Below are 20,185 nucleotides of genomic sequence, written 5' to 3'. Positions count from 1 at the left end.
AGAGGAACCCGGGGAACCAGACATCACAGTCAGCCTCCCCTGCAGCTGTCTGTCAAATGCCCTGCAGTGAACAGTCATGGACACCTGTACAGGGACACAAGGAAATCACTAACCCAGGAAAGGGGGCCTGTGAGAACAGGAGGAAAACTGGAAAATTTTCTACTCTTTTTTTCAAATATTCTTGGTCACCTCAGGAAGAAATTAAATTTATTTCAAATAGACTCAAGGAAGAGAATAAGGAGAGCAGCAGAATTAAGAGACAGGCTGGGTGGGGCAGAGCTGCACATCCAGCTCTTCACTCTGAATCCGTAAGATGGTGGCTAGGAGGGTGCTCTCTGAACTGGTGCTTCTGGACAATGTTATTCATGGCTCTCATTGACTATGTTTCTCTTTCCTCCAAGAGCAGTCATAACTGCAAGTTGGAGATCTTCATCAATATTACTGAACATGGGTTAGCCTCTGAGTGTGCTCTGATGTTCTTCTGTGAATTGGACCATCTCCTTGGTTGTTTTGTCCCAACTCTGGTAAATATTGGCTCTATTTCAAAATAAATGTCACTTTGAAAAGGGAAAGGAGAAATGGTATGAAAACAGATGGATTGAAGTATTGGAGAAGATTAGTATGTAAGCAATAAGTAAAACTGTTTGGCAAGCTCTTTCTTCTTCAATTTACGGTTAATAGACTTGTTTCTTAGCTTTTCCTCCAGGGAAGCTACTTCTGAAGTAATGTAATATAATTTGGGAGGCAGAAGAAGGAAAATTATATTTTTAATATTAAGAAGTTATGAAAGATTTTAAGAAGGAACCAGCACTTACAATTTGCTTTTTATTTATCAGGGAGCTAACACTTTATAACCCAATGGTTTACGGAATAAATATTAAACATCATTGTCTACCAATTGGGAATTAACTAAACTTTCTCATTTAACCTTTTTTTTTTGTTTGTTTGTTTTTGCGATACGCGGGCCTCTCACTGTTGTGGCCTCTCCCGTTGCAGAGCACAGGCTCCGGACAAGCAGGCCCAGCGGCCATGGCTCACGGGCCCAGCCAGTCCACGGCATGTGGGATCCTCCCGGACCGGGGCACGAACCCGCGTCCCCTGCATCGGCAGGCGGACTCTCAACCACTGCGCCACCAGGGAAGCCCTTTTTTTTTTTTTTTTTTTTTTTTTGTTAGGGAATAAGTATGATTTTGGCTTTGTTATACAATAAATTAAAATAGGCTTCATACTGGTCAACATGACCTTGCTAGAAGAATGTTTTAATTTATTAAAAATTGTTTCCCAAAGTGAGAACAGACAGTGAAATCCAACTATTGGAGTATTATTATGGGCTGAATTATGTCCTTCCCAAGCTCAGATGTTAGATCCTAACCCCCTGTACCTCAGAATGTTACTGTATATAAAAATTGTCTTCAAAGAGGTAATTAAGATAAAAGAAGGTCTTTAGCCTGGGCCCTAATCCAATATGGTGTCCCTAGAGAAAGAGGAGATCAGGACACAGACGCACAGAGGGGAGACCAAGTGAGGACATGGCCAGTAGGTGGCCACCTGCAAGCTGAGGACAGAGGCCTCTGAGAACCAGCCCTGCCAACATCCTAATCTTAGACTTCTAAGCTCTAGAACTGTGATACAATAAATTTCTGTGGTTTAAGCCACCCCACCTGTGGTGCCATGTTACGACAGCCCAAGCAAAGTGATAAGGGTACAAACCACCATCTCCTTCTGATTAGGTAAGAGGAAGTAAGTTAGAGGCATTGGGGTGCACCATGGAAACTGGAGCCCCCATCACTGATGGAGCTGCAGAGATGGGCAAACCAACCATCTTCTCTGATGGACTCCTAAGACCCCCTACTCATTCTGTCCCCCTGAATTCTGTTCCCTTCCTTCAAAGAGGACCTTTATTATTGAGTCATGACTCAAGAAAACCATCCATTTTGCCTCCGTAATAGATACACTGATCAGGAAGTGGAGAACTGCTCAGGTGGGGAGCACCCTCTGTTTTGGGAGCAGGTGTGGGAAGATGCAGTGTGGATGGGGTGAGTGATGTCGTGTCTGTGCATAGCATCCATGTAGACTAGGTCCTCCTCTTTTCAGGGCCTGGGTAAGAGTACTCAATTCAGTGGCAACACAAGATTGCGATAAATCCAGAACTTATTCTACGAGACTTAAAAATACTTTAAAAAACAGATTCTTTTTTATGCATTAGATGCATAAATGTTATGCATTAACATCTAATGTTATGCATTAGATGCATAACATTGGCAACCAACTGAACTTAACATAAAAATAATAATAATTCTTCTTTCCTGCGTCTAACGCAAGAGTAAACCAGATAAAATAAATTTCCTAGGAGCTTTCTAGGGAGAGTGTGATTATCACTAGTATGACTTCGTGATGGGGTTTTCTCAAGGTCACTCTAGAATTAGTGGCACCACGGGACCAAGCGCTCATCCGTTATATGGGTTAAAATGACTAATTGAGGGTCTGAGTTTAATTATACTCATAAGCAAAGGCACAGTGCAGCCCTTTTGACGGCCTTAATAACATTCTCTGTACACAAAGAGAGATGGAAAAAATTAGGGTTGTATATTGTTGTCCTTCCAGACAAGATGCTGAAGTGGGACCAGAATAATAAAAATAAAGAAATGACTGGGCGGCACCAGGAAATGAGCTGTGGATGTTAGTTAGCAATGTCAGCCTTATGTAAATTATTTCCGCTGGAGATGAAGTCCTACGCGCAAACGACGAAATGTAACACAGACAGACCGTAATGCCGATCCGAATTGCCATTTTGAGCTGGCAGATTTTTAAAAAGTGAAAAAGGATACTCAGCAAGGCTTTACCCATAGTTCACGCTGAAATGATAATAATGGCCAGGAAGGGATCTTTAGGATATTGATTTATGACATATTATCATTAAAAAAATATATTATTTATTTTTGGCTATGTTGGGTCTTTGTTGCAGTGCGTGGGCTTCTCATTGCCATGGCTTCTCTTGTTGCAGAGCACGGGCTCTAGGTGCGCAGACTTCAGTAGTTGTGGCACGTGGGCTCAGCAGTTGTGGCTTGTGGGCTCTAGAGCGCAGGCTCAGTAGTTGTGGTGCATGGGCTTAGTTGCTCCGCGGCACGTGGGATCTTCCCGGACCAGGGATCGAACACCTGTCCCCTGCACTGGCAGGCGGATTCTTAACCACTGCACCACCAGGGAAGTCCCTGATTTGTGATATTTTAAATGGAAAAACACAGTCACCTTTCATACTAAATCCAGAGAGCATTCATTCTGTACACAGCTGCTGGAGCCGACTTCCTTAAATGAGACTTAAGCCATGTCACGTGCTCTGCACGAGACCCGAGAATGACTGCTGGCTGTCCATGGTACCCAACAAGTTCACAGTCAACAAGTCCTCTTAGCTTTCAGAAGCAAGTTCAAAGTCAGGAGGGAAAGGGAGCCTGGCTCATAAATGGGCAGAAAACATAAGCCTCGGATCCACACGTGGGGAGATGCTTCTTTCACAGCCACTCACCAAAGAGGTTGGATTTGAACTTCTCTGGCGCAGGCAGCCTCACCTGGGCTTGCAGAGCCAATCCTGCCGCAGGGGGTGAGCTGCCTGGAACGTGAGCTATGGAGGGGAATGGCCTTGGCTTAGAGAAAAACGGCTTTCTATCTGGATCTGTTTGTATCTGTTCAGGGTGTGGGCACTGTTTGGGGACAGGCAGCTTCTCTGAGTTATTCACCCCTTTATTTTCCTGTGCTATGTCCTCCAGTGGCTGCTCTGCTTGGCGGACTCCACTGGGTTCCTTACTAGGGTGACCTTAACAGGCTCCTGGGGCTGCCGGAACAAAGTGCCACGGTCTGGTGGCCTAAACGACAGAATGTTATTCTTCCATAGTTCTGGGGATTAGAAGTCCAAAACCAAGGTGTCAGCAGGGCTGTGATCTCTCTGAAGGCTCTGGAGAAGAACCCTTTACCTCCTCCTAGCTTCCCGTGGTTGTCGGCAGCCCTCGTCATTCCCTGGCTTACAGCTGCATCACTCCAGTCTCTGCCTCTGTCTTCACACGGATTTCCTCTCTGTGTGTCTCTGTGTGTATGTCCTCTTCTTATAAAGATACCATGCTTTAGGGCTTTGCTGGTGGCACAGTGGCTAAGAATCCACCTGCCAATGCAGGGGACATGGGTTCGAGCCCTGCTCTGGGAAGATCCCACATGCTGCGGAGTAACTAAGCCTGTGCACCACAACTACTGAGCCTGCTCTCTAGAGCCAGCAAGCCACAACTACTGAGCTCGTGACCTAGAGCCCGTGCTCCGCAACAATAGAAGCCACCACAACGAGAAGCCCATGCATCACAACGAAGAGTAGCCCCCGCTCTCCACAACTAGAGAAAGCCTGCACGCAGCAACCAAGACCCAATGCCAGAAAGAAATAAATAAATATATTTATTTAAAAAAAATAAAGATAACACACTTTAGATTTAGGGCCTACCCTAATTCAGTGTGACCTCATTTTTTTTAAAAAAATTTATTGTATAGTTGATTTACAATGTTGTGTTAATTTCTGCTGTATAGCTAAGTGATTCAATTGTACACATACATTCTTTTTCATATTCTTTTCCATTATGGTTTATCACAATCTATTGAATATAGTTTCCTGTGCTCTACAGTAGGACCCTGTTGTTTATCCATTCTATATACAATAGTTTGCACCTGCTAATCCCAAACTCCCACTCTATCCCTCTCCCACACCCCCTCCCCCTTGGCAACCACAAGTCTGTTCTCTATGTCTGTAAGTCTGTTTCTCTTTCGTAGATATGTTCATTTGTGTCATATTTTAGATTGCACATATGAGTTATATCATATGGTATTTGCAGTATGACCTTACCTTAACTTAACTAATTATATCTGCAAAGACCCTATTTCCAAACAGGGTCACATTCTGAGGTTCTTGGTTGACACAGATTTTGGGGGACACTTATCCAACCTACTGCAGTGACCTCAACCAAAATGAGCTTGTCCATAGGCTGAGTCAGTGTGACCTTCACTAGTGAGCCTTCAGTGTGCGGTTGGTCAACACACATTCTGGCTGAAGGTGATAATTATTCCAGCCAAAGGTTACTGGAAGGTATTTGACTACACACTGTGCAGTGAAACAATCACAGGTACACAACTGAATCAATTTCAAGGTCTAAATCACCTGATTAAGGCCATAGAAAAGTGGTTTCCCTGGAGCCATCCTTAAGCATAAAAAAGAAAAAAACTAGCACAATAACTTCATGCATAATTAAGTCCTAGGCTGATCTAACATTTTCCCAAATTTATTTTAGGACATATTTATATTTTTTATTAAAAATTAAAGCTTTAATTGAGCAGAATTGGAACAAAAGACAAAATTAGAAAAGGGGGACAAATGAGGCGTGTGTACTAGGGACAGGGTGGGAGAGGGTGGGGCTGGGAGGAAGTGTGCAGAGATGAGGCCCACCCCCTGCCCAGCACCCCCAGCTCCAACTGCCACCAGCCCCACATGCCACCACCTCCCAGAATCCCATAATCTAGCTGTGATCACTCTTACCAACTTGTTCCTCCAACAAAATTTAAAAGATCTGCTTTTCCATTTCTATCCTCTTTTCTCAGTGATGGATAGATATTTCAGGAACAAACAGGTCAGATTTTGAAAAATTTCATTTCCTACCCCCAAAATCAATTTTAAATGGAAAAGGACTAAGGGCTTTACCTTTTCATTTTATATTTTATATGTGCTTAAATTTTTGCTATGTCAACGTGATATGCCATCTTCCTATGAAGATTCACCATGCCTTTTTAGAAAAGGCAAAGCCCATAAAAGGAAATGAAATTGAGTTATTTCTAGTGAGGTGGATGGACCTAGAGCCTGTCATACAGAATGAAGTAAGTCAGAAGGAGAAAAACAAATACCATATGCTAACACATATATATGGAATATTAAAAAAAAAAAAGGTTCTGAAGAACCTGGGGGCAGGACAGGAATAAAGATGCAGACGTAGAGAATGGACTTGAGGACACGGGGAGGGCGAAGGGTAAGCTGGGACGAAGTGGGAGAGTGGCATGGACATATATACACTACCAAATGTAAAATAGATAGCTAGTGGGAAGCAGCCGCACAGCACAGGGAGATCAACTCGGTGCTTTGTGACCACCTAGAGGGGTGGGATAGGGAGGGTGGGAGGGAGATGCAAGAGGGAAGAGACATGGGGATATATGTATACGTATAGCTGATTCACTTTGTTATAAAGCAGAAACTAACACACCATTGTAAAGCAATTATACTCCAATAAAGATGTTAAAAAAAAAAAAAAAAGAAAGAAAGAAAAGGCAAAGCCAAGAGGCTCTTCTCTTTAGAATGTTCCCGGTTAGTATGTCCTGTGCTTGAGGCTGGTGGGGTGGGCACCACCATCGATATTGGTAGAACACGTACTGCCAAAGAGAAGCCTCAAGAAACTGGACAGTCTTTTAAGATATTTTAATTTGTCTAAAGATTGGACAATGTTAGTGTTCTAGATTTTAGCTTACTAAGGCATAGACCTTTTTTCCAACTTAAATTTCACTCTGATAAGCTTTTGAATATTTAAGAGTGGTACCATTTGCATTTATAATCTTTTTTTTTCTTTCTGAAAAATAAAAAGGTGTACTCCTTCAGAATAGTAATTGCTTACATGCCTAACCTCAGCTTCCCGCCCTGAAATGACTTAAACAAGCTTGAATACTGCTAGGAACAAACATTGAGAATAATGATCTGATCTCCGATAATGATCTGATCAATTTACTTTTACCTACCATATGCTCCTACTGGAGTTATAAGGTACACTAGGTTAGGAAATACTATCCTTGGAAAAGAGTTTTATTTTCTTTTACGTTTCATTTTGTTTATATATTCTTGAAACTGTAGCTATAGAAACAAGCCAAAAATATTAACTCATTTTATGTCATCAGTAAAAGGATGGAGGTATCTAAGGACTGGAAAAATAATGCCAACTCTACTATCTAGAACATGCCTTAAAATTTAGTCTTAAAAGAAAAAGAGACTCATCGTTCTAATTGTCAAAATTAAGATTTAAGATGGAGATGGAGAGAAGGGACTTAGGTAGGGCTTTGTGACTAACTCTGTCTGGGTTCCCTGCCATCCATACTTTGGGTCTTAGAGGAGGAGAAGGGAAAGTAAGAAACAAGGGGGAGGAAGAAGACAGATGACAATTAAAGGCAAAAGAGATGTTGGCTAAGTGGATGTCACTTAGTAAATGTTGAGAAGCAAATTAAAAGAACCAGCATGCTGTCCATTCATTGGTCGTGTGTTTGTTTGTGTTGCTCTAGCACAGATCTGCAATCTCATCTCACATAACATTATATTTCCCCTCAGTGTGGTATAGTGGGGATGGTCTGGATCAGGAGTCAGGATGTGGGTGAAAATACTGGCTTCACGACTTGCTACACATGAACTTTTGAACTTATAATAAGTACGAGAATGAATGATGTATTCAAAGCAGAACTTCCTGGTCCTTGGAAGTCAGGAATTTTATGAATAAAAATTCTCATTTTAATTTTACATAAAAATCGTGTCTCTAGTCACAGTGTGTAAAATGATTGAATGAATATCTACTATGTTGCCAGGTCATAACTTGCAATGACTGAATGAACAAACTGCCCCCCCCCATACACTCAAACAAAACACAGGCACACAGACACACACACACACACACACACACACACACACACACACACACACACACAGCTCCCATCTTCAATTTCTCTGCATTTCTTGAGAAAGGAGACTTCCTATTCCAACTCAATATCAGAGATAATATCACCTGAGGACAGATACTGAATCCAACTTAACTGACATCTCACATATTAAATATATTAAATAGTGACCTCATGCTATCTTGCTTATTGTACTTTTTTTTTTTTACAAAAAGTATTGTTTGACAATGAATGGTAATGAGAAAAATACAATCTCAAAACAAATTTATAAAATGTATGATTATGTCAAGGACTAAATTATATTTAACTCCCAACAGAGGCTTTGGAGAATTTCTATAACTGAAGTATATAAAAGGAAATAATTTAAAAGAATTTTTGACAACAGAATGGTCCTTGACAATAATGCCTTAGTTTTCAAGATGGTTCCCTAATACAGAAGATCTAAAAAAGGAAGAGAAGTTCAGTAGTAAGAAATATTTTGTACACAGTTTACTTTCTTACAGTTACTAATTTTCTTTGCCTTGACCCAGCGGAATACCCATAAATCACACCAAGGGAACTGAATTGTTTTCCGGTTGTGACAACTCACTTGGTTTATACCAAAGTAGTCACATTTCACTTCCAGAGTTTTTTAAGAATTCCTTAAACACACACACACGGCACACTTTGTAGAACAAATGCAAGTTATTGTTTTCTTTTACCAGATAAACAAGGTCCTAAATCACGTGCTTATGTTTTAGCCTGATTTCATGGAATATGATAGTGATGGTTATGACACATTGGAAAAGACTTATAACATGCAACTGAGGCATTTTTATAAAATTTAGGTAACTTTCAAGAGTAACAAGAGTGTTCAGTTGGGGAATTAAGGATAAAGGAGCAGCAGCTACTCAGGGAAGGATTTTTTTTGTGGCAATGGGAGAAGTACAAGAGACCAAATCCAACTCCAAGAAAACATTGAAGTCTCTCCCATGTCGTGTTTGGCAAGTTCCCAAATAGAGGCAATTTTTGGACTCAGGGCCCACTGCCTGAAATCCTGGCTGAGTCCCTAGAAGGAAAAAGACCCTGTAACATATCTATGTGGCTGACAGGGTCTTGGTGCTCAGGCCTGCTGTCAGGCCTGAGCCTCTGAGGTGGGAGAGCCAAGTTCAGGACATTGGACCACCAGAGACTTCCTGGCACGAAATATCAGTCGGTGACAGCTCTCCCAGAGATCTCCATCTCAACACTAAGACCCAGCCCCACCCAATGGACAGCAAGCCCCAGTGCTGGATGCCCCATGACAAACGATTAGGAAGATAGGAAAAAACACCACCCATTAGCAGAGAGGCTGTCTAAGATCATACTAAGTTCACAGACACCTCAAAACACACCATCAGACATGGCCCTGCCCACCAGAAAGACAAGATCCAGCCCCACCCAGCAGAACACAGGCTCCAGTCCCCGCCACCAGGAAGCCTGCAAATCCACTGAACGAACCTCACCCACTGAAGGCAGACACCAAAATCAATGGGAACTATGTACCTGCAGCCTGCAAAAAGGAGATCCCAAACAAAGTAAGGTAAATAAAATGAGAAGACAGAGAAATATGCAGCAGATGAAGGAGCAAGGTAAAACCCCATCAGACCAAACAAAGGAAGAGGAAATAGGCAGTCTACCTGAAAAAGAATTCAGAGTAATGATAGTAAGATGATCCAAAATCTTGGAAATAGAATGGAGAAAATACAGGAAACATTTAACAAGGACCTAGAAGAGCTAAAGAGCAAACAAACAATGATGAAAAACACAGTAAATGAAATTAAAAATTCTCTAGAAGGAATCAATAGCAGAGTAACTGAGGCAGAAGAACGGATAAGTGACCTGGAATATAAAATAGTGGAAATAACTACTGCAGAGCAGAATAAAGAAAAAAGAATGAAAAGAATTCAGGACAGTCTCAGAGACTACTGGGACAACATTAAATGCACCAACATTCGAATTATAGGGGTCCCAGAAGAAGAGAAAAAGAAAGGGTCTGAGAAAATATTTGAAGAGATTATACTTGAAAACATCCCTAATATGGGAAAGGAAATAGTTAATCAAGTCCAGGAAGCACAGAGAGTCCCATACAGGATAAATCCAAGGACAAACAAACCAAGACACATATTAATCAAATGATCAAAGTTAAATACAAAGAAAAAATATTAAAAGCAGCAAGGGAAAAGCAACAAATAACATAGAAGGGAATCCCCATAAGGTTAATAGCTGATCTTTCAGCAGAAACTCTACAAGCCAGAATGGAGTGGCAGGACATATTTAAAGTGATGAAAGGGAAAAACCTACAACCAAGATTACTCTACCCAGCAAGGATATCATTTAGATTCAACAGAGAAATTAAAAGCTTTACAGACAAACAAAAGTTAAGAGAATTCTGCACCCCCAAACCAGCTTTAAAACAAATGCTAAAGGAACTTCTCTAGGCAGGAAACACAAGAGAAGGAAGAGACCTACAAAAACAAACCCAAAAGAATTAAGAAAAAGGTGAAAGGAACATACATATTGATAATTACATTAAATGTAAATGGATTAAACACTCCAACCAAAAGACACAGACTGGCTGAATGGATACAAAAACAAGACCCATTATGACAGACATTAGACAGTATATATGCTGTCTATAATAGACCCATTTCAGACCTAGGGACACATACAGACTGAAAGTGGGGGGATGGATAAAAATATTCCATGCAAATGGAAATCAAAAGAAAGTTGGAGTAGCAATACTCATATCAGACAAGACAGACTTTAAAGACTATTTCAAGAGACAAAGAAGGACACTACATAATGACCAAGGGATCAATCCAAGAAGAAGATATAACAATTGTAAATATTTATGCACCCAACATAGGAGCACTTCAATACATATGGCAAATGCTAACAGCCATAAAAGGGGAAATCGAGAGTAACACAATCATAGTAGGGGACTCTAACACCCCACTTTCACCAATGGACAGATCATCCAAAATGAAAATAAATCAGGAAACACAACCTTTAAATGATACATTAAACAAGATGGACTTGATTGATATTTATAGATATTCCATCAAAAAAACAACAGAATACACATTCTCAAGTGCTCATGGAACATTCTCCAGGATAGATCATATCTTGGGTCACAAATCAAGCCTTGGTAAATTTAAGAAAATTGAAATCATATCAAGTTTCTTTCCTGACCACATGCCATGAGACTAGATCTCAGTTACAGGAAAAAATCTGGGAAAAAAAATAAACACAAGGAGGCTAAACAAGACACTACTTAATAACCAAGAGATCACTGAAGAAATCAAAGAGGGAATCAAAAAATACCTAAAAACAAATGACAATGAAAACACGACGACTCAAAACCTATGAGATGCAGCAAAAGCAGTTCTAAGAGGGAAGTTTATAGCAATACAATCCTACCTCAAGAAACAAGAAACATCTCAAATAAGCAAACCAGCCTTACACCTAAAGCAATTAGAGAAAGAAGAACAATAAAAGCCCAAAGTTAGCAGAAGGAAAGAAATCATAAAGATCAGATGAGAAATAAGTGAAAAAGAAATGAAAGAAACAATAACAAAGATCAATAAAACTAAAAGCTGGTTCTTTGAGAAGATAAACAAAATTGATAAACCATTAGCCAGACTTCTCAAGAAAAAAATGGAGAAGACTCAGATCAACAGAATTAGAAATGAAAAAGGAAAAGTAGCAACTGACACTGCAGAAATACAAAGGATCAAGAGAGATTACTACAATCATCTATATGCCAACAAAATGGACAACCTGGCAGAAATGGACAAATTCTTAGAAAAGCACAACCTTCCGAGACTGAAACAGGAAGAAATAGAAAATATATACAGACCAATCATAAGCAATGAAACTGAAACTGTGATTAAAAATCTTCCAACAATCAAAAGCCCAGGACCAGATGGCTTCACAGGCAAATGCTATCAAACATTTAGAGAAGACCTAACACCTATCTCTCTCAAACACTTCCCAAATATAGCAGAGGGAGGAACATTCCCAAACTCATTCTACAAGGCCACCATCACCCTGATACCAAAACCAGACAAAGATGTTACAAAACAAGAAAACTACAGGCCAATATCACTGATGAACATAGATGCAAAAATCCACAACAGAATACTAGCAAACAGAATCCAGCAGCACATTAAAAGGATCACACACCATGATCAAGTGGGATTTGCCCCAGGAATGCAAGGATTCTTCAATGTACGCAAATCAATCAACGTGATACAGCATATTAACAAACTGGAGAAAAACCATATGATCATCTCAATAGATGCAGAAAAAGCTTTCCACAAAATTCTACACCCATTTATGATAAAAACCCTCCAGAAAGTAGGCATAGAGGGAACCAACTTCAACATAATAAAGGCCATATGTGACAAACCCACAGCCAACATCGTTCTCAATGGTTAAACTGAAACCATTTTCTCTAAGATCAGGAACAAGACAAGGTTGCCCAGACTCATTGCTATTATTCAACATAGTTTTGGAAGTTTTAGCCACATCTATCAGAGAAGAAAAAGAAATGAAAGGAGTACACATCAGAAAAGAAGAAGTAAAACTGTCACTATTTGCAGATGACATGATACTATACATAGAGAATCCTAAAGATGCTAGCAGAAAACTACTAGGACTAATCAATGAATTTGGTAAAGCAGCAGGATACAAAATTAATGCTCAGAAATCGCTTGCATTCCTATACACTAACGACAAAAAATCTGAAAGAGAAATCAAGGAAACACTCCCTTTTACCATTGCAGCAAAAAGAATAAAATACCTAGGAATAAACCTACCTAAGGAGACAAAAGACCTATATGCAGAACTATAAGACACTGATGAAAGAAATTAAAGATGATACAAACAGATGGAGAGTAATACCATATTCTTGGATTGGAAAAATCAACATTGTGAAAATGACTATACTACCCAAAGCAATCTACAGATTCAATGCAATCCCTATAAAACTACCAATGGCATTTTTCACAGAATTAGAACAAAAATTTTCACGATTTGTATGGAAACAGAAAAGACCCCAAATAGCCAAAGCAATCTTGAGAAAGAAAAACGGAGCTGGAGGAATCAGGCTCCCTGACTTCAGACTATATTACAAAGCTACAGTAATCAAGACAGTATGGTACTGGCACAAAAACAGAAATATAGGTCAGTGGAACAGGATAGAAAGCCCAGAGATAAACTCACACACATGTGGTCACCTTATCTTTGATAAAGGAGGCAAGAATATACAATGGAGAATAGCCAGTCTCATCAATAAGTGGTGCTGGGAAAACTGGACAGCTACATGTAAAAGAATGAAACTAGAACACTCCCTAACACCAAACACAAAAATAAACTCAAAATGGATCAAAGACCTAAATGTAAGGCCAGACACTATAAAACTCTTAGAGGAAAAAATAGGCAAAACACTCTATGACATAAATCACAGCAAGATCCTTTTTGACCCACCTCCTAGAGAAATGGAAATAAATACGAAACTAAACAAATGGGACCTAATGAAACTGAAAAGCTTTTTCACAGCAAAGGAAGCCATAAACAAGATGAAAGGACAACCCTCATAATGGGAGAAAATATTTGCAAACGAAGCAATGGACAAAGGATTAATCTCCAAAATATACAAGCAGCCCATTTAGCTCAATATCAAAAAAGCAAACAACCCAATCCAAAAATGGGCAGAAGACCTAAATAGACATTTCTCCAAGGAAGATAAACAGATTGCCAACAAACACATAATATGCTCAATATCACTAATCATTAGAGAAATGCAAATCAAAACCACAATGAGATATCACCTCACACAGGTCAGAATGGCCATTAGCAAAAAATCTACAAACAACAAATGCTGGAGAGGGTGTGGAGAAAAGGGAACCCTCTTCCACTGTTGGTGGGAACGTAAATTGATACAGCCACTATGGAGAACAATATGGAGGTTCCTTAAAAAACTAAAAATAGAACTACCATACGACCCAGCAATCCCACTACTGGGCATATACCCTGAGAAAACCATAATTCAAAAAGAGTCATGTACCACAATGTTCATTGCAGCTCTATTTACAATAGCCAGGACATGGAAGCAACCTAAGTGTCCATAGACAGATGAATGGATAAAGAAGAGGAGGTACATATATACAATGGAATATTACTCGGCCACAAAAAGAAAGGAAATTTAACTATTTGTAGTTAGATGGATGGACCTAGCGTCTGTCATACAGAGTGAAGTAAGTCAGAAAGAGAAAAATAAATACCGTATGCTAACCCATATATATGGAATCTAAGAAAAAAAGAAAAAATGGTTCTGATGAACGTAGGGGCAGGACAGGAATAAAGACACAGACCTACTAGAGAATGGACTTGAGGACACAGGGAGTGGGAAGGGGAAGCTTGGACAAAGTGAGAGAGTAGCATTGACATATATACACTACCAAATATAAAATAGATAGCTAGTGGGAAGCAGCTGCATAGCATAGGGAGATCAGCTCGGTGTTTTGTGACCACCTAGTGGGGTGGGATAGGGAGGGTGGGAGGGAGACTCAAGAGGGAGGGGATATGGGGATATATTTATACTTATAGATGATTAATTTTGTCATACAGTAGAAACTAACACAACATTTTAAGCAATTATACTCCAATAAAGATGTTAAAAAAAAAAGAGTAGAAAGATATGTAGACATTGGGAGGAAATGTATAAAAATGCTAACGATGGTTATCTCTGGGGGGTGAGATTATGGGTGACTGTTAATTATTAGTTTATGCTTGCATGTATTTCTAGTAGTCAGCAATAAACATGTATTGCTTATAAAATTTGAAGAAAAAACAATAAATGTCTTTAAAATTGAAAAAAAAGAGTAAAGCTATAAATTAATGGACCAGATCAAGGTATGCAAATATTACACAAACCCGCTATATCATCTTCTTGTACAAAATCACTGTATCATTTTTCATATAAATATATATATTTAATACATAAAAATGACTAGAAGAACAAGTGCTGTGAGTTTATTTTCTGCTTTCAGAAGCACCAAAGACATGGACATATATACACTGCCAAACGTAAAATAGATAGCTAGTGGGAAGCAGCCGCATAGCACAGGGAGATCAGCTCGGTGCTTTGTGACCACCTAGAGGGGTGGGATAGGGAGGGTGGGAGGGAGGGAGACGCAAGAGGGAAGAGATATGGGAACATATGTAGATATATAACTGATTCACTTTGTTATAAAGCAGAAACTAACACACCATTGTAAAGCAATTATACTCCAATAAAGATGTAACAAAATAAAACAAAATAAATTAAAAAATTTAAAAAAAAGAAGCACCAAAGAACCAAATTCTTTCTAAATATTGTGATAGAAAAAAAACTGTTCCCTGCAAAGGTATAAGCCCAGATCTGATTTATAAATCGAGATGATCTGGTTATTAATTTACATTTTAAAGACTATATTGAAATCATTTCTGCAGTTCCAGGAGGACTTTTGCTGAGTCTACTGCATTATCCATAATTTAGCATAGTTATGTGTGTTTGAAATCCTTTTGTTTTTGGGGATTTGATTTATTAAACCTCAGTTACATACAAATAATGGCATGTGCCATAAAACTTCTCTAACGTTTGATAAGATAACGGAGCTGCCATTTTAATAAGAATAGTATGACTAAAAAGAAGAAAAACATTCCAAGATAAAAAGCAGAACTACAACAGCTATGGAGAGAGTTCTCATAGCCACAAATCAGTGGTGGTTAAATTAATCGAATGGAACAAAATATTGATATTTACAGTTGTCTACAGGAGGTCCCTTAGAAATGAAGCCTGCAGGGCAGCCCATCAATTCACAGCTCTGCTCTTAATGTCACCGCTCCCCTCCCTACCCGCTTCTACTCTGTCCTGTAAAATTGCTCCCAGACATAGCTGACCATTGTGTTCTCTTGGTCAAAGCTTCGCCATAGCTCTCTGTTCCTCACAGACTCAAGTCTATTCTTCTTAGCTCTGCTTTGAACGCCCTTTATCACCTGGAATGAAACAACTAAACAAGCTGCACTTCCTAAAGTCTGCTAGGTTTGTAGACTGCCTGCAGATGCTGGAGTTAGTTCTCCCACGTCAGCGTCAGGGTGTTCCTGCTGTTCCTCTGGCCTCGAGCATCCCCCAAAGCATTGACTGGTGATGCCCTTTCTCTGCTTGACCCCAGTCTCACCTGGTTCTTGAAACGTTTTGTGACCACACTCACTGAGTTAGCCACTCCCTTCCCAGGTTTTCCTTCTATACTATCCTAATCATAGCTTTATATTATACTAAGATATAACACTAGGACTCATTGTATGGGTACCACCGTCTTCCACTAGAGGAGGAGTTTCTGAAGGGCAGAAGAGGTTGCCATGTTTATTTCAGCCTCCCTGGCCCTTCCCTGGCACACAGCAGGCACTTAGCAAATGCTCATGGATCAAACTGCTGAAAAGCAGGAACAGCATACATAGTAATTTCTTTACGGTAAATAAAGATCTAGGTTTTGTTGAAAAAGTTAAGAATGTAACTACAACCTCACATACTAATATGTAGAATCTTCCATCATGATATAAATATTTACGACTGTTTTGGTGTGTTTCCAACTTGGTTCTAAGTAAATGGTAATAGTAGAAATTTCTTGAAATCTTTTATCTGCTGAGTCTTTATTTGATAAGTTCATTTTGGCCCCTTCCCAAGGCTATTTTCTTCCTCTCTTAGTCCAACCTGTTCATTAATGTAGACTGATTCATAAACACATTTAAATAAGAGAGAAAAAATTATATTTCTTTTTGTGAGAAGGAAAGTGTAACCGAGCAGGACACTGTAAGGTCTTCCCGGAATAGACTCCCACCCATGTCGTCCACCTGCCTTTTGTCTGTAGAAAAACTTTAGCCAAAGAATACATTGAATCAGAGAAGTGAGAAAATGCAAAAAGAAAGGGAAACAGGCAAGCAAGACAAAGTAATAATACTTTAGCCATTAAACAAAGTCAAGTACCTTTAGTTCTTCCCCAAGGACTATAGATGATATTCTGAGCCATGTCCTTTGAGCTGTTTTGCAGATACTGAAACGCCCACCAGGTGGGAGAAGTTAACTGTACGCTGCCCACAAAGCACATAGACCCCAGACCAGTTGGAACCAGAAAGTTGATGATGCTAACTCCCAGTTACCTCACCACCAACCAATCAGAGGAATGTCCATGAGCTGATCACACCCCGCTCATTGAACACTATAAGACCCCTCACTGCCCCCTCCCGTGTGGGACACACTGTCTTGAGGGCAGTAGCCTGCTGTGGTCCCCTTGGCCTGGCAAAGCAATAAAGCTATTTCTTTCTACCTCACCCAAAACTCTGTCTCTGCGTTTCTATTTGGCACCAGTGAACAAAGGCCAAGTTTTGGCAACAGAAGGAGTTTAATGAATTAAGAGGGAAGCGAAATATTCATATTTTGATAGATCTTGCTTTGTCATTCACATGTTAAACTCTGAAAAGTGGGAAAACCCTAAACCTGGTTTCAACTGGACTAAAAAAAAAACGATTAGGCTACATGAAACACTTTCTAAATCAGATGTCCTCCTTTTTGCTTCCTGTGATGTGGTCAATCCTGGCTGGCAGCAGAAGCAGCACCGCTCAAGCCTCTGTGTGTGTGAACTTGGCCAGATGACCTGCAAAGGGGACCGGTGAACTGACACTAGTCTGGTTCCTTCATCTGACTTTTCATCCAATGAAGCTGAATGCTCGTGTATCAGTATCCTTCATCCTTATGTCAAACACCCTGAATATATAATTATGTTACTATATTATTCAGAGAGAATTTTAGCTGATGGAACTCAGCAGATCTTTACAGACTGTATGTATACAATTGATTGAGGCACTTCCTTCCACAATCTTCATTAGGAACAATGACACTCTTTACAAGTCAAGGATGTTAAGAAAGGAAAATTACTTGTAACAGCTGCATATAACTGAAATAGAAAAATCAGGTAAGAAGGGTCAGGAGTGCTTATAGTTTTAGCTTTGGAAGAGTTATATTTCTGCTGGCGGGGCAGGAGGTTTCTGAAAGATAATAGAATTTAAGAGGTTATAAGATGGATGTCTCAAAAGTGGGGTTTAGAAAACTGTACACTTGACTTATGGAGGAGCCTATCCAGAGAAATCATGCCAAAAGATCATTATTTCATGACCTTGAGGAAAAGCAAAATTGTCAGAGGGTTTCCTATTCCTGCCCACGAATGCACACTGATATTTATGGAGGCCAACTCTCTTTATCTCCCTTTATGCATGCCCCATTCACACAAACACACACACCCCTCTCAAGACTGCAGGCTGAGAGCACTGTTGTAAATATACACGAGATCGTTATTATTAATGTCACCAAGGTGATTCTGTTCCTTCTGCAGGAGAGACTGGCTCTTATACCTAGAAACTGATCAACTGTAAGAGAAATGGCAGCTTTGAGGCAGCCAAGCTGAAGCAATTCTGTACATTTTACTTTTGAAATAGAGATTATTTGACGAGGTATTTTAAATCACACCCATCCTATCATTAAGTTTAACCGGCAGAGATTTCCCACTTTGGTACAACGTACAACATCCTTGGGAACACAGTTTCTAGAGTCTGGAAGAAGTATACATTGATTATTACATTCTCTTCTGAGAGCAAAAACTAAACAAAACATCTAAAACATCTCAAGAGATTTCCGGGTGATGAGTTTTGTAAGAAGGCATTGGGAGATAATTAGAACACATTTGCTACTTTTATTATTTTAAAAAGACATTTCACACCACAGTCCTTATTAAAGAGCTATTTTCAAGAGACACAGGCTCTTGCAGTCACACTGAAAATTTTTTAAAAATAAAAATAGCTACTGGAGACAGTTAACTAGATCTCTATGTATTTGTCATAGACTCTTCTTCTAACCAGTTGGTCTGCCTGGTTATTCAAGATGCATGATACATCACAACAGGGAAATGACTGTTAACTATCGTTTTCAATCAAAGCAAACTATTTTTGGTTGGAATGAAAATGTTTATTTCTTTGCCTAAGGCCTAAGAAAACATGTTAAATAAGTCAAATACTGGGGTAGGTAGAGGACAGTGGAAGATGCATATGCATCTTCAGTACCTCGTTAGAAATGATCTTCACCAGCTTCCTGCACTGTTGCCGTATCAGTGTTCCAAAACACTCTGATCCTTAGCAAAACAGCAATTAAAGTTACAGAAACAAAAAGCACCCGTTGACAGAGGGAGGTAGCAACAACACGGGACTCACCTTAGGCATCCAGTGGCATTTCGCAGCACCTGTGAGGAATGCAGCTGTATTTTCCGATCGTCCTGAAGAGGTGAATTTTCCCAGCCTGAGTGGGGGATGATCACGGCATTGGTCAACACGGCCAGGGTGTCCTGTATGATTGGCATTTTGAGTGCATCGCAAGATGAAAGGTTCCAAAGGACTCCTGCAAGATACACACAAACAGAGCTTTTGGACGGCCACTGTTTTCCACAGTTAAAAGCACAGCAGGAGAGACAAAGATGGTGTAAGCACGTGTGCTAGGGCGTGCCCTTCATTTTAGAGCATCTGTGTGAAGCATTACAAATGTGCTGTGAAAATCTGACAAGTACGCAGAGAACTGTAACATGATTATCTTTGTTCCATCGTGGAGAGTAACTGAGGTTGAGAGCGCTGATGGAATTGAGGATACCAACCAGGCTTCCATCCACAATTAGTACAATGGACCCAAGTACCCAAATTCTAACCAAGACCAGAGAGCTGTGAAAGTTATCTGAAATGGGCTAGTAAGACATCTGAAATAGACTAGTGAGACATCTTTGTTTTATCCAGGACCTCAATATGCACCTGTGGTCTGTTTGATTCACTTAGTTTCCATATAGAACCAGCCATCATTGTACAGGACCTTTCAAGAATCTAGTATCAGGTCTGATGATAACAAGCCCAACACGAAATGTAAATTCAGTGTCACTTGTGACCGTTCTGTAAGCTTTTCTCTGAAAACGATGTTCATGGAGGGCCTACAGATCATTGACAACAAAGAAAGCAGGAGAAAGGGGAGGGCGTGTCAACAATAGACAAAGAGACTTTAAAGTGGGATTCACTTTAGAAAAGGCCTTAAGAATTACATATACATTATAATATCATTTGAAGATGCTTTTAAAATAATTACTTTTTGTTGTTCAAAATTGTACACCTAAAGGTAAAAAAAACAACAAAGAATAATATTCTCTTTTCATATGAAAGAAAGACTGCATTTTCCTCAAGACTAACCTAAATAGACACCATCACTTCAGATACTGAGAATAAAATATCATAGTCATCTTTAGAAACACAACTTCCACTTTACTTGTTTAATAAGCTTTCAATAGATTTTAAAATGATGCTGTTTCATTTA

The 20,185-nt window shown here is 39.7% G+C and overlaps 1 protein-coding gene across 6 annotated transcripts in view; it reads right to left on the bottom strand.

Annotated features, from left to right (window-relative positions):
• CTNND2 (catenin delta 2) overlaps positions 1-20,185 on the bottom strand; it is a 947,506-nt gene that overhangs the window by 169,715 nt on the left and 757,606 nt on the right. For all 6 annotated transcript variants that reach the window (XM_004274484.4, XM_033436579.2, XM_033436580.2 and 3 more), the window contains one exon: positions 19,051-19,234. In XM_004274484.4, the coding sequence (XP_004274532.1) occupies positions 19,051-19,234 (184 nt within the window). The remainder of the gene's footprint in view (positions 1-19,050; positions 19,235-20,185) is intronic.

The sequence above is a fragment of the Orcinus orca genome, chromosome 3, assembly GCF_937001465.1.
Source record: "Orcinus orca chromosome 3, mOrcOrc1.1, whole genome shotgun sequence".
NCBI classification, from domain to species: domain Eukaryota; kingdom Metazoa; phylum Chordata; class Mammalia; order Artiodactyla; family Delphinidae; genus Orcinus; species Orcinus orca.
The sequence above is the reverse complement of the archived record's forward strand: the minus strand, read 5'-3'. Positions and strand labels throughout refer to the sequence as shown.